The 15,378-nt window shown below is 41.4% G+C and overlaps 1 protein-coding gene across 1 annotated transcript in view; it reads right to left on the reverse strand.

Annotated features, from left to right (window-relative positions):
* RYR2 (ryanodine receptor 2) overlaps positions 1 to 15,378 on the reverse strand; it is a 754,552-nt gene that overhangs the window by 228,836 nt on the left and 510,338 nt on the right. The window contains 3 exon segments of the mRNA XM_021072683.1: positions 3,972 to 4,172; positions 7,243 to 8,050; positions 15,146 to 15,372. Coding sequence (XP_020928342.1) covers positions 3,972 to 4,172; positions 7,243 to 8,050; positions 15,146 to 15,372 — 1,236 coding nt within the window.

The raw sequence follows: 15,378 nt of genomic DNA on the forward strand, positions 1-15,378 counted from the left end.
CACATTTGTCTTCTTGGTGTATTGATTTTTTATCCTTACATGATGTTCCTGTATATCTCTGATAATATTCTTTGCTCTGATATAGTCACTTTTTCTTTTCTTTTTTTTTTTTTTTAGGGCCACATGTACAGCGTAAGGAAATTCCTAGGCTAGGGGTTGAATCTGAGCTACAGCTGTTGGCCTATGCCACAGCCACAGCCACACCATGTGGGATGTGAGCTACGTATGTGACCTACACTGCAACTCACAGCAATGCAAGATCCTTAACCCACTAAGCAGGGCCAGAGATCAAACCCTCATCCTCATGGATACTAGTCAGGCTCATTACCACTGAGCCATAACAGGAACTCCTCTTACTTCCTTTTGATTAATTTTTCAAGACATAGCACTTTACATCCTTTTGCTTTCAACATATCTACATCATTATATTTTAATTGAGCTTATTGTTAAGTCAAGTTTTTAAAATTCACTCTGTCAATCTTTGTCTTTCACTCAGTGTAACCAGACTGTTCACATTCATGAATTTAACAATATATTTTAAGTCTATTATTTTACTTCTTTTCCATTTGTTCTGAATTATTTTTCCCAATGTGCTATGGGTTCCTTGAACTACCTTTAGGATCCCATTTTAAATTATTCATAGTACTTTTTAGTCTATCTCTTTCCCTAGCTTTTTAGTGGTTGCAGTGGTTATTATAAATACATAATTTATTTTTGTCTTTGTAGGGCCACACCTGCAGCATATGGAGGCTCCAAGGCTAGGGGCCAAATCAGAGCTGCAGCTGCCAGCCTATGCCACAGCCACAACAAAGCCAGATCCAAGCCATGTCTGTGACCTCACTGCAACTCACAGCAATGCCAGATCCTTAACTGAGTGGTCCCAGGGATGGAACCCAAGTCCTCATGGATACTTGTCAGGTTTGTTACTGCTGAGCCACAATGGGAACTCTTATATATACATAAATTATCTCAGTACAGGTATCAACATTTTACCAGTTTAAATGAAGTATAGATACCTTATCTTCCTTTATGTCCCTATTCTCCTACACAGAAAATATAATTGCCTTAAATATTTCCTATGCACACATTTAGAACACATTAGAGAGTTACCATTTTTCCTTTGTCTATCAAAAATAATTAGAAAATTCTAATAATTATTCTATTAGAATAACTAATAATTATTTGAATTTTTCAAAAAAATAGAAAATAATTACAAAGGAATTGTATTGTAGTTACCCTTATTTTAATCCTGTCTTGTTGTTTTTTCAAATTTTCTTCTTTCATCATTTGCTTTCTGTCTAAAGAACCTCCTTCTGGCATTTTTTTCAGGGTAATCAAATTCTGGTAGTTTCCCTTAATTTGAGGAAGTCTTGATTTCCCATTCATTCCTGAAGGATATTCCCACTTCATACAGAACTCTGGGTTGACAGGTCTTTTCTTTCAGCACTTGAAAAATGGTGTACAAATTCCTTCTGTTTTCCATACAATTTGATGACAAATCCATCATCACTGGACTTGTCTTTCCTCATGATTGTCATTTGTTACTCAGTGCTTTCAAGATTTTTGTCTTCAGTTTTCATAGGTTTGATGATTATGTCTCAGTTTAGATTTGGAGGGCATCCTGTTTGGGTTTTACTCAGCTTCTTAAATCTCTTTCTTTACATCTTTTGCCAAATTTTAAAAGTTTTCAACCATTATTTTTTCAAGTATTTTTTTAGCTCATTGTCTTTCTCCTATCCTTCTGGAACTCTAATGCCACAAATGTTAAACCTTTTGCTATATTTGTACCAGTCCTTGAGGCTCTATTCATTTCCCTCTATTTTCTGTTTTTCAGCTAGGTAATTTCTATTGTCCTCTCTCAGTTAAATGATTCTTTCTCTACTCCCTTCGTTCTGTCATTAAGCGTTTTTAAATCAGATACTATACTTTTCAGTTCCAAAATTTTCATTTTGTTCTTCATGTCCTTTGTTTCGTTTTCTTGCTGTAACTTTCTTTTTAAATTTTTGTCATCTCAGATTTGGTATCTATGGATTGCCTTTCTTTATTCAAGTTTTTGCTGTTCTGGATGTGATGAGTAATTTTAATTGAAACCTGGACATTCCTGGTATTATGTTATAAGACTTTGGATCTTACTTAAACTTCTGGTGTCTTTGGTCACTATCTAGGAAGAGAAGGGCTTGGGTGCCTCATTACTTCCAGGTGGAGTGAAAGTCCATTTTTCCACTTGACCTCCTTGAAGAGAGGAGAGCTTGCTTCTGCTGGGTGAAACTTGGGAGGGCCAGTTCCTCACTGGACCTGAGCTCATACAGTCATGGCTGGAAAGGCTAAGAGTACCTTGGTACCATCACCCTCACTGGCCTCTTGACATTTTGGAAGGGGCATGCCTCCTTACCATTCAGTCAGGATAAAGTCCCAGCTCCCTCCAGTCTCAGCTGGAGCACCTGCGTGCAGCCTGATGAGAGTGGAAGTCTAAACACCCTACTCAGTGTCTGATTGTTTGGGTGGTGCACAGAGTTTACTGTGGCGTTCAGCTGGAGTAGCATGATCAATACGTAAAAGTTTTCTGTCTGCTAGAAAAACAGTTTTACTGGCCCTTTGGCTAGGCATAGATGGCCCTCGTTGGGGCTTTTCTTATCTATGCCTGCTGGCATTTCTGGGTTGCTGAGTTCTTTAGCTCCAAATCTAGAATAGATGAGGCAAAAAGAAAGCCCGAAGAACTCACCCCCCCAACCCATGTCATTCCTTGGCTCCTGAGTGTGCCAGTTCTCTTTCAGAGACTTCTTAAGTCGTCTTTTATGCAATGCCCAAGATTAGAGTTGTATTTAGAAGGAAAAATAGGGAAAGGCACATGTACTCCATTTTTTCAGAGGCAGAAGTATCCCAACAGAAATATCCTAACAGTATGGAGCTTCTCTGGGAGAGACTGGACTTGTTCTCTGCTCAATACATGTTTACAGCAATATTCAAAACCTCATGTTCCTTCCCTCAAAGAAATTATCTTCTGGTGAGAAAAAAAAAATTCTGCCATCAGTCCCTAGACACTTTCATTCAGAGATACTTTGGATACAGAGGGAAAAGGCAAAGTAAGGTACTGAAGATGAGATCTGTCAGTTAATACCTTTTGACCATCAGAGCTATATTTGGTCATTTCCCACACTAAGAGACCCATCCTCCTAAAGTAGATGCCAGAAATTTCACAACCCTAGACTAGTTCATTCTTAAGTTTAGGCTTTTGGTTGTGTTGCACCCTAGGGGGATGGGGGTTTGGAGGTGAGCAACCAGAGAAAGAACCACAAATAAGGGATTAACATTCCTGCAAGACAGCTGGCAATGACTCTGGTTCTTCTAGGAGGCACAAATTGGAAAGAATCTAGCATTGGGTCCTGTGTGTCAAGGCTTCCTATCAGCTGGAGTGGTGCTGTGTCAGCTTCAGAAGACTCACCCTGTCTTAGATGTTATTCCTATTTGAAGAGCTTCAGAATCAGGCACACTGGCTTCCTCAAAGAATCCTTAACACACTTGATATCTTTTCGTAATGCTCTCTTTTGCTTAAACTAACCAAGTAGTTTTTTTGTTTTTGTTTATTTGTTTTTGGTGAAACTATGAATACTGACCAAATAAATACTTGACCAGGAGTTCCTATTGTGGCTCAGCGATAACAAACCCAACTAATATCCATGAGGACGCGGGTTTGATCCCTGGCCCCACTCAGTGGGTTAAGGATCTGGCGTTGCCATGAGCTGTGGCATAGGCTGGCAGCTGCAGCTCCAATTCGACCCCTACCCTGGGAACTTCCACATGCCAGAGATGCAGTCCTAAAAAAATAAAATAAAATAAATGAACTTGTCCATTTTAAGGAGAACAGGGAAAAAAATTCACTTGCAACTCATGGTATAGTTTAGCAATATGTGGAACCTAGGTGGACTGAAATCCAAAGTAAAAAAGGAAGTCATTTCAGTTCATTCTTATACCTGTTCCTGAGGTGGTGATCTAAATTCCTTGGTTTTCCTGGCTGTGAGTGCAGCCGACATGTTTAAGGCTTGCATAACTTCGTTATATCGGAATCGTTGGTTGTCTTGGAGTTTAGCTACAAAGTCATCTGAAAAGGCCACGATGGCTTCTATCCGGTGCCGGACCTGGCAGTCACAGAGGTACTGAAGTAGCAGGCACATCTAAAGGAATGATTAAAAAGACACCAAGTTTAATTTCAGAAGCTTTAAAATGGTCCAGGTATATCAAATCAAAATGTGTGGCAGATATGGCTAGTTGTCAACTCATTTCCTGTATAAACAGAATGCTGACTTTATGTAGACGGCAATGTGCCCAGTCCCAGGAGATGAAACGTAATATGTCTAAGCCAACATGGCAAATAGCCTTTGATGTCCCTTGAATGAACAGGTACTGTCCTGGCTTCCTCTGAAGCTGGAGGTGCTACAGGAAATAAGATAGAGAAGGAGACATTTCCAAGAGGTCTCCTGGGAAAGATTTTTCATCATGAATAACAGACCAGAACACCCTTTTCAAAATGAGTATAATGGGCTAATGACATGAGCACTGGAGGAAGAATGAGGTCACACACTTTAGGATAAAAACCATAAACTGAGGATCACAGGAGGAGACAAAGATCTAGTTCCCAATGATACCACTGAGCTACGACATTAATTCTAGAACTCTCTACCTCCAGACTTTACATGTACGTTAATTAAGCGGTTTTCTGGCTTACTCATGAAATGGTTAGCTGGTACTCTTTTACCAGAAGTCAAAAGGATTTTTAACTAATACAGTGCATTTGGAGAAATATGCCTTCTGGAGAACATTCTGCAAAAGTTTAGGGAAACATTTCAATACACTTTATGCCAACTGTGATATAAATACACAGCAATGTTAAGAATGATTTTAAAGCCCTGTGCATCACCATCCACAAAATGCCATTTCTGTCAATGCCAGTTCTGAGATGTCCACGTCCCTCTTCACCTGCTTATCCAACCCCAGTGGGAGCACCAGCACCTTGGGTCTGGAGCAGCATGACAGCCTCCTAGCTAGGTGGGCTCGGGATCACCCCCTCTTACTCCCTTAACTATCTTCCCTGCGGCAGTTACCCTGAGATTTTCAGAATAAAAAATTCCTGCTAAAATTCTTCCCTGCTTTTAACTGAACTTAGAAAAAAATTCAAACCCCATCACACGGCTGGTTTTAGCCAACAGCTGGACTCTAGGTGAACCGCTTTCTGCCTGCTCACCCTCCCTCCCCCGCTCAGTAAGCTGCAGCCACCCTGGCCTCTTCCTGCCTCAGAGCCTTTGTCCAGCTATGTGCCCTGTGTGAAAAGTTCCTGGAACACGCTTGCCCTCCTTCTTCACAAGCACTGAACTCCCTCTCATCAATCTGACCTCAGCTCAAAAGTCACCATCTGGGACAGGCCTCCCCTCTCTTTCCTCACAGTATTCCAGTTGAAATTTCCCTTCATCTAGAAATCCATTATTCTCCTGCCAAGTATTTAATGTGACTAGCTATAGGATTTTTTTTTTTTCTTTTTTGGCTGCCCTGTGGGCCAGGGATTAGATTTGAGTCACAGTTGTGACCTAAGCTGCAGCTGTGGCAATGCCATATCCTTTACCCACTGTGCTGGGCCAGGGATTGAACCTGCATCCCAGCGCTCCCAAATTGTTGCCGATCCTATTACACCGCAGTGGGAATTCCAGCAATAAGGTGTTTTGACAGAAATACAAAAGGAAGTGTCTATTTCCCCCAGAGACAGTGAGCTGCGCCCTTCACCACCACCCAGGGTCTGACTCCGAGGAAGGCCTCCATCAGGGCTGCCTGTGGAAGGAAGGGCGAAATGGGTGTCAAGGATGCGAGCATCCAACTGCTACTAAGAACCAAAGAGGCATGAGGAAAGGGTCCTTGGGGTAGCCTGATGAGCACAAAGACAAGCAAGACCTTGATTCCTTAGAAACCAATGTAGGAAGTAAAATCTTGCTGTGTGAGAACAGGTGCATCTCCTGATGAACAAGTGTCCTGAGGTTGGAAGGGTGGGAGAGGGGAATAGGTACGGAAAGCTTTGCACCAACAAAACGCTGGTGCAATGCATCTGCAGAAACAAGGAGAGAATGAGGAAACTGTTAATGACTACACGAAAGAAGAGGATGCGCTGATGTACTAGGAAGAACAAATCTGACTCCACATAGGACCTATTTCTCTTACCTTAACCTTCATATTCTATTGCTTTTTCTACAAGTTCATCACTAAAGGGCTGTTGTTTCAAATATGCATAATGGGAGTTACCACTGTGGTGCAGTGGGTTAAGAACCTGATCGCAGTGGCTTGGGTCAGAGCAGAGGCTCAGGTTTGATCCCCAGCCTGGTGCAGTGGATTAAGGATCCAGCCTGCTGCAGCGGTAGCTCAGATTCAATTCCTGGCCTGAGAACTTCCATATGCTATGGGTACAGCCATAACAATAAAAAAAAAATTTTTTTTAGTCAAGTATGCAAAATGGCCCATCTGTGGGGACCCTGCCTCCCCTGCCTGAACGTTAAATCAAAAATACCTTTGTTTAAGCTCACAGGAAACATTCTGACCTGACCCATCTGTGAATCCAGGTGGAAATTTCCAGACTGCAGGAAAGAAGAAATAGATGCCCCCGACTACAGAATCTGGTCAACTTGGAACCAGGATATATTTGTAACTACTTATCACCTTCTCTACTTTAACTCCTCACCTCCTCTTCTTTGCTCTTTAAAAGTAACCAGCATCCCAACCTAGGCAAGATGGTTCTTTGGGACAGGAGGCTACTATCTCCTTGGTCTGCTGGCTTTCCTAATAAAGTCACTACCCCTCATCCCAGTACTTCATCTCTTGATTATGGGGCAAGTAGTATAAGCTTGGACTTGGTAATACTGGCAGGACAAAAAAAAAATCTCTTTTCAGACAGACACACACATACACATGCATGCGTACACACACACACAGAAACAGTGGCATGCCACACTCGCACATGTACTGACCAACGAAACCACCTGGACAAAAATTCAGAATCGATCTTTTACAAACATTAGTCAATTGACTTGATTGGAAAATTCATGAATTCTATTCCCAAGGCAAGAAAGTTAGGCACATCCCCAAGCACAACAGGAAGTTAGTTAACTTTATGAAGAACTCCCACTACCCAGGGACAAACGAACACACAAAGGAGACAAAGGCCAATGTTAATAGGTTCTGAAATTCAACACCGTATTTTCTGATTACCTGTAGTTTAACTGGCTCAGGCAGTTTCATTTGGAGCAGGCCTTCCTTGGGCCTCTTTCCCCCTTTGCTTTCTTCCTCGGCTGGCCCTTCTAGCCTAGAGTCTTCGCTGGCACAGGGCTCCTTCTCCAGGGTGTCACTCTCCTCCTCGGGACCAGCGGCTTCCTTGAACACACTGGGCTCAATCAACTGCAAGATGTGTTTCAGGTCCTCGTTGTGGAAGATGCCCATGATGAGCAGGGTGTAGAAAAGCTTGATGAGCGGGACGAAGAGGAACTCAGTGGTCCCGCCCACAGGGTCCCTGGCATGGAGGCTGCCCTCTTGCACGGCCTCAGTCAGCATCTGGATGGTTTTGGCCTTGAGGATGTCCAGCGGGAACTCAGGGCTGTACTGGTAACACTCGTTATTAATGCTTACAAAACTTGGGGAGGAAAACTGCATCCGTGGCCTGAGGGAGGTGCTGAGGCCAATCCCGGGGAGGCCGTGCTTTTTATTCTCATCTGGGAAGAGGGTGATGCTCTTGGTCTCTTCTGTCATGGGGACGATGAACTCATTGTTCATCATGAGCCTGGCAGTGGCATAGGAGCTGAGGTGGATGTCAATGAGCAGATCGTAGTAGCCGGCACGTAGCAGGCCAGGCATGTACTTGTTCTCAATGGCGTAAAGCAGCTGCGGCTCATCCACGTGGCTGCACAAGGCGTGGGCCACGCGGTGGTTCCCTAGCGCGCACACGGCTGAGTACAGCCGGAGGGTGTGATAGTGGAATTTCAGCAGTTCCTCCTGCTCCGTCAGTTCCAGTATGTCCACCGATCTGGAGACGGGAGAAGTGGAGTACAGAAATTTAAAACAGTTCTGCATCAGTTCTATGTACCTCGCAGACTTCAAAACTTACGACAAGAGACACTTTGGGGGTTTTTTTGGTGGGGTTTTTTTTTTTTTTTTTTTTTTTTTTGCTTTTTAGGGATGTAGCTGCAACATATGGAGTTCCCAGGCTAGGGGTCGAATTGGAGTTGCAGCTGCTGGCCACAGCCACAGCCACAGCAATGCCTGATATGAGCTGTGTCTGTGAGCTGTTGTGACCTACAACACAGCTCACAGCAATGCCAAATCCAGATCCTTAACCCACTGAGTGGGGTCAGAGATCGAACCCGTATCCTCATGGTCCCTAGTCTGGATCGTTTCTGCTAAGCCACAATGGGAACTCCAGACACTATTTTTTAAAACTGTGTTTTAGGACATGTTTAATGATAGCCTAGATTTTTTTTTTTCTTTTCATTTTTGGCTGCCTGGCAGCATATGGAACTCCTGGGCCAGGCATCAGATTTGAGCAGCAGTTGCTACCTAAGCCATAGCTTTGGCAACACCGGATCCTTAACCCACTGTGCAGGGCCAGGGATCAAACTTACGTCCCAGCGCTCCAAAGATGCCATTGATCTTGTTGCACCACAGTGGGAACAACAATGATAGCCCCGATTAAAAAAAAAAAAATCAGTTTTGTGTGTTTTACAAGTTTCCTTCCATGTAGAGTTTTATGTTGAAAATTTCCAACCACTAGTCCTTAGAGCTTTTTCACCCCCATCTCCCCAAGATTCTGGATACCTCTCTTAGATATGTGGGTCTCCTGCTGAACCTGGGGGCTCCCCTTTTCTCAGAATCTGAGCACTCTTTGGAAAATCCTGAGTTTTCTTTTTCAATTTGGCAAACCTGCTCCAAGAAGCCAGAAAACTTTGCTTTAGGCCCTGTTGCCTTGACTCTGACCCAGGATCAGCTGTTAACCCACCCAGTCAGAAGCAGGTAACAGAGGGATGATTCTTTTGACGTTCCTCACAGACCCAAACATGTGTCTTTGTTTCCAATGCGTATGTGCTGATCGTGAAACAAACACTATTAGGGACATTTTCACTTAGGAAAGTTTCTACTGGGAATCTGAGTGAGCATCAGATCATTTTGCTTCTACCATACCCTGTGACCTTTCCATGCATCATACCTTAAATCATGTGTCCAGAATATGTCTAACATCAAGTCATTCCTTTTAGAAGAGTCTATTTTAAGAGCAAATAATTCCTTTGGGTGTGCTCATTTTTCTAAACTATTTAAATTATACTTGTTGGGAATTCCCTGGTGGGGCAGCAGGTTAAAGGATCTGGTGTTGTCACTGCTGTGGTGAGGGTTTGATTCCTGGCCAGGAACTTGCACATGCTGCAGCCAAAAATTAAAAACACTTTTTTTTTTTTTTTTTTTTTTTTTTTGTCTTTTTAGCACCACACCCGTGTCATATGGAGGTTCCCAGCTGGGGTTCCAGTCGGTGCTGCAGCCGCTAGCCTAGGCCGCAGCCACACGGGATCTAAGCTACATCTACAACCTACACCACAGCTCATGGCAATGCTGGTTCCTTAAGCCACTGAGCGAGGGATCGAACCCTCATGTTCATGGATGCAAGTCGGGTTCATTAACCTCTGAGCCAAAAAAATTTTTTTTAAATTATAAAAAATAAATTATACAGGTGGTTCATGGATGGCACTAAAAGGCATTAAAAGTAGAAACCTGAATATTTATTTATTTTTTATAATGACTGTAGATTTTATTTATTTATTTATTTATTTATTGTCTTTTTGCCATTTTCTTGGGCCGCTCTCACGGCATATGGAGGTTCCCAGGCTAGGGGTCCAATCGGAGCTGTAGCTGCCGGCCTACACCAGAGCCACAGCAACGCCAGATCCAAGCCACATCTGTGACCTACACCACAGCTCACGGCAATGCCGGATCCTTAACCCACTGAGCAATGGCAGGGATCAAACTCGCAACCTCATGGTTCCTAGTTGGATTCGTTAACCACTGCGCCACGATGGGAACTCCAAAACCTGAATATTTATAATCAAGGGAACCACTCATTCATCTAGAAAGGTGTCCTCTTGATGAGCCTGTAATATAAGCTCATAAGATTAGGGGTTTTATACACTTCATATATTTTGTTTATTAATATTCATCCAGCACCTAGCCTAGCACACAGTGGGGATTACTTGTGATTATTTATTGTTAAGCTTTGTCACTATCTTTAGATAGCCCATCGTCCTGTCCACACCTATCCACTGTACCTTTGCTTTTCAGGTCAGGGGCACTGTATTAAAAGCCACTGTGGTCTGAAGGTGCAGACTTCTTCCAGATCCCACCTTCTGACACTAGAGTCTCTAGTGAGAAGCATCATGCATTATAAACTCCCAGCTAATTATTACCCGCCCCATGTATCACGTTGGCTTCCAGGAAACCATACAACTGCTGGGCCCAGCTGCTAGCACTTATTTCTTGGAAAGGTATGACTGAGCAAGCCTCTCCCTCAAGGTGTAATGGAGGGATTTTCACGTCTTAGCTGGGCTCTTCAACCTCCCAAGAAGACTGCTACCCCAGCCCCTCAGCCTGGTTGATGGTCACAGTACATAAATCACAGTACATTGTAGCAACACAGAATATCTGCAGTCTGGGTTCTTGTCGAAGAACACAACTTAGTCTAGTGTCTGATCAATCTCAAAATGTCAATAAGGACTCTACAATCAACATTATGGCTGCCACGTCCAGTTCTCCCTCCATCATTCATGTATGATGTCACATTCTTTTCTTTAAAGCACCTCTCTTTGCTACCAGACCAGTCTTTTAAGGTAAGGGTCATGTCTATTTTGATCACTATTTTCTATCCAGCATCAGAAGCACTAACACATATTTGTGGAACGAATGAATGAGAGAATTCTGAAAGAGTTGTAGTTACCTCTTGTAACTTGACTCAGGTTAAGGAAAACCAAAGGATACACCTCAACCAATTTAGTCTCTTTTCCCACACCAACCCCTTGTAGCAATAGTCATACTTTAATGAACAATGGCTTTAACTGGAGGAGAGCAAAAGAAATAACTCATTATTTTACCTGTTACAAGGACAATGTCAGCTATATCATCCGGCTGGTTTTAAGCACATGTTGTGAATTATATTGTTATCAATAAATATTGGCCTTCTCCCTGCAAATGGAGTCATCTTATTGGCTCTAATTACTCTGGACTTGACTACATGACTTGCTGTAGTCAATAAAATATAAATGGACATAACATCTGCCACAGGTAAAAAGAAAACCCTTGGAACTCTGTTATCCCTCCTTCAAATCCACCCTTGGCCATGGAAGCTACCTGTCCCAGGTCGCGGCTGCTTATCAGAAGAAGGCTTATGCAAGATATAGCCACCCCAATGTTCACTGCAGCACTAGCTACAATAGCCAAAACATGGAAGTAATTTAAATTTCCATTAAGAGAAGAATGTGAAAGATGTGGTGTATGATATATATATATATATATATATAATGGAATACTACTCAGCCCTAAAAAAGAATGAAATAACGCCATTTGCAGCAACATGGGTGGACCTAGAGCTTATTGGACTAAGTTAAGTCAGTCAGAAAGTGAAAGGCAAACATTATATGATATTACTTATATGTGGAATCTAAAAAAAGGATACAAATGAACTCATATGCAGAATAGAAACAGACTCACAGACTTTGAACAAACTTATAGTTAAGACAGGTGGGAGGAGGGGAGGGATGGACTGGGAGTTTGGGATTGGCACATTTACAATGAGGTGTATTAAAGGTCTGGCCAATAGGGGCCAGCTGAATAGCACAGGGAATTCTACCTAATATTCTGTGATAATCTATATGGGAAAAGAATCTGAAAAAGAATGGATATTTGTGTATATATAACTGAATCAATATGTTGTGTCACAGAAATTATCACAACATTGTAAATCAACTATACTTAAATGAGACTTTAAAAAATGAAAGAAAGGAGTTCCCATTGTGGTGTAGTGGTTAACGAATCTGACTAGGAACCATGAGGTTGCGGGTTCGGTCCCCGCCCTTGCTCAGTGGGTTAATGATCCAGCGTTGCCGTGAGCTGTGGTGTAGGTTGCAGACGCGGCTCGGATCCTGCGTTGCTGTGGCTCTGGTGTAGGCCGGTGGCTACAGCTCCGATTGGACCCCTAGCCTGGGAACCTCCATATGCCGTGGGAGCGGCCCAAGAAATAGCAAAAAGACAAAATAAATAAATAAATAAATAAATAAAAAATGAAAGGAAAAAAAAAAAAAAAAACACATGGGCCACACCCATAGACCATCCCCAGCCTTGGGATTACTATTACAGTAAAAATCTCAATAATACAACTCATTATACACTTTAAGAGCTCCAGTGAGGAAATTTCTTTCATGACTCAATATCATTCTTTTTTTCATCAAATACCACAGAATACCTACTATCTATTAATCACTGTGCACTGGTGAACAACACAGACACGATTCTGCCCTCAGGGAGCTTATTGTCCAGGTAAGGAGAGAAACAACCAAAAAGTAAGTAATTTAAATTATGAATGATGAGTGAGGTGTGTCATGAAAGAAACAGAGGACTGACATATATTGACATATATATTGACATATATATCAATTTTTAAACTATTAAATATCATGTTATTGAGGTATGACGTAAAGATTCTACTCAACTACTAGTTGGCATTTCCCACTTGGAATCTGAATTTTGAAACTCATCAGATTTTTCTTAGGCTTTTAGGAAGTGGGTGAAGCCAATTGAGGATATGACTTTACCAACCTCAGAGAAGATGTGATGTGAATGACTGTGAACTAGTCCTTGTTTGTTATTTTCCTGTCCTTACCGTCTGTATACCACCTGAATCCAGTGACACTTTTAAAATTTTTATTTATTTATTTATTGCTTTTTAAGGCCACCCCTGCAGCATATGGAAGTTCCCAGGCTAGAGGTCAAATTGGAGTTGCAGCTGCCAGCCTACACCAGAGCCACAGCAACATGGGATCCAAGCCAAGTCTGCAACCTACACCACAGTTCAAGGCAACAAGGGATTCCCCGACCCACTGAGTGAGGCCAAGGATTGAACTCACATTCTCATGGATACTAGTCTAATTTGTTTCTGCCACACCACTTTTACACAAATTTGCATTTCATATATTTTGGGAAATTGACTCAAATTCTTTATGTTTATAGTACGAATTTAAATTGTCCATTCTTTTATAGAAATTTATCACAGATAATGAATATAAATGATAAATTACTATGGCAAGAGCATATATTGGGTTTTTGACAAGCCAACATATTAAGTTACATCTTTAAAGTTCTCTGCTTAATAGAAAGAGACTATTTTCCCTCACAAAGAAAAAAAATCCCTTCCAAATGTTATGTTTCTCTCGGTTGCTGAGCAATTTTTTTAAAAAAATATCATCAGATAGAAAATTTCAATAAAACTTTTCTCATATAAAATAAAAAGTATGAAGTTAAAGTAAAATTAAACTATCTAAAGAGTACATTATGAATGCTCTATCTATTTCGCCTAAAATATGAAAATACATATTTAATGAATAAAAAATTTCACTTTGCTGGATTAATTTTTCTTTGAATTTCTTTTGTTTTAAAACAGCTTTCCTGAGATACCATCTACAAACCATACAATTTACCTAAAGTACAAAATGCATTGATTTTAGTATATTACTGGAACTGTGCAAGAATTACTATAATTGAAGTTTTGAACATTTTCATCACCCCCAAAGAAACCTAAAGAAACCCAGTAGTACCCACTGGCAGTCACATCTCATGTCCACTGCCCTCTCCTCCCAGTATGTAAACATTAAGTTCTTTCTCTCCAAGGGATAATCCAAAGATTTTCCCTTAGGGACTTCTCATGTAAAAGAATTCCTTTAATAGGTGGCGGTAGTATAACTCCTTAAAAACTTAGTATAATGTTTTAAAGTTTCATCCATTTGTGGTATTTATCATTATTTCATTCCTTTTTATTGCCAAATTACATAGTATGGATCTACCACATTTTATTTACCCCCCAATCAGTTGGTGGGCATCTGGGTGCTTCCCACTTTTTGGCTACTGTGAATAATGTTGCTCGCAACATTCGTGTACAAGTTTTGTGTGGACACGTTTTCATCTCCCTGGGGTATACACCTGGGAGTGGAATTGATGGGTCACATGGTAACTCTATTTCACTTTTTGAGGAATCGACCAACTATTCGGTTAAAAATGTTCGGTTTCACCTGTCCAATACACAGGTTAAATTTTAATAGTATTGAAAGAAAAATGCCAGGCATGTCTAAATATATAAAAACGAACACAGCCCCTACAACTTTTTAAGATTAGAGACTAAAAATATAAGAAGAACAACAAATACGTTTATGTTGTTTTCATGCCATATTTTCACTCAGTTTGTGATTCAACTTTTTAATGATACTTTGGAAGGGCAATCTGGGTCCCAAACTTAGAGAACTCAGAAATGAGGCTTCTAAAACAAAATTTCTATAATTTAATTGGCAATCAATGGAAAAAGGTTAAATAATAAACAAAGCTACCTTTGGATATTAATTGTATTTTGTATTATTACTCTTACTGTCTAGAAAGGGTATATCAACATTTTTTCACAATGCTCTTTCATTAATGTCTCAATCTCAGCTTTTCATGTCTGTGAAATGAAGGACTGAACTAAATGATTTCTATTCCATCTCTAGTATCTTACGATTCTGTGATGCTGTCTCTATTAAATCTGAAGTGTGAGTGCAGTTGTACTTGTTTGAATTTGTACTTGCTTTTGTTCTCTTAAGAAAAATAAAAGTGAGGAAAGAAACTATCCACTATCAGATCGCCTCTTCAATAGCGGCATAAAAACTGCGTTTCAGTAATGAAGTCGTTGAGATAGATTCGAATGTGGAATATGCAAAATCATGTCTGCAGTGCCAAAGCATATTTTTTCAATTCCATTTTGTTTCCGCAGCCCACCCCTGGGCCCCTGGGCAGTGGTCTAGTTGGATGGGTCCCCATCACACAGGCAAGGATGCTCAGGGCTAACCTGTTCTCCTCTGGGATGTGTAAGGACATGAACTGCAGAGGTTCCAAACACTGCACCAGCCAGCCTTGCCGTTCACTTATTCGAGAGACGTCTACCTTCAAGAATTGGTTTGGCATTCTGCTCCACAGGACGTGCGACAGGAACTGCACGTGCAGACGTGGGGGACACTGCGGCACTGGGTTTTTGTGCTCACTCTTGAATAATCCCGCCGAGAGAGGCATCACATTCTAGGA

Source organism: Sus scrofa, chromosome 14, assembly GCF_000003025.6.
Source record: "Sus scrofa isolate TJ Tabasco breed Duroc chromosome 14, Sscrofa11.1, whole genome shotgun sequence".
In the NCBI taxonomy this organism is placed as follows: domain Eukaryota; kingdom Metazoa; phylum Chordata; class Mammalia; order Artiodactyla; family Suidae; genus Sus; species Sus scrofa.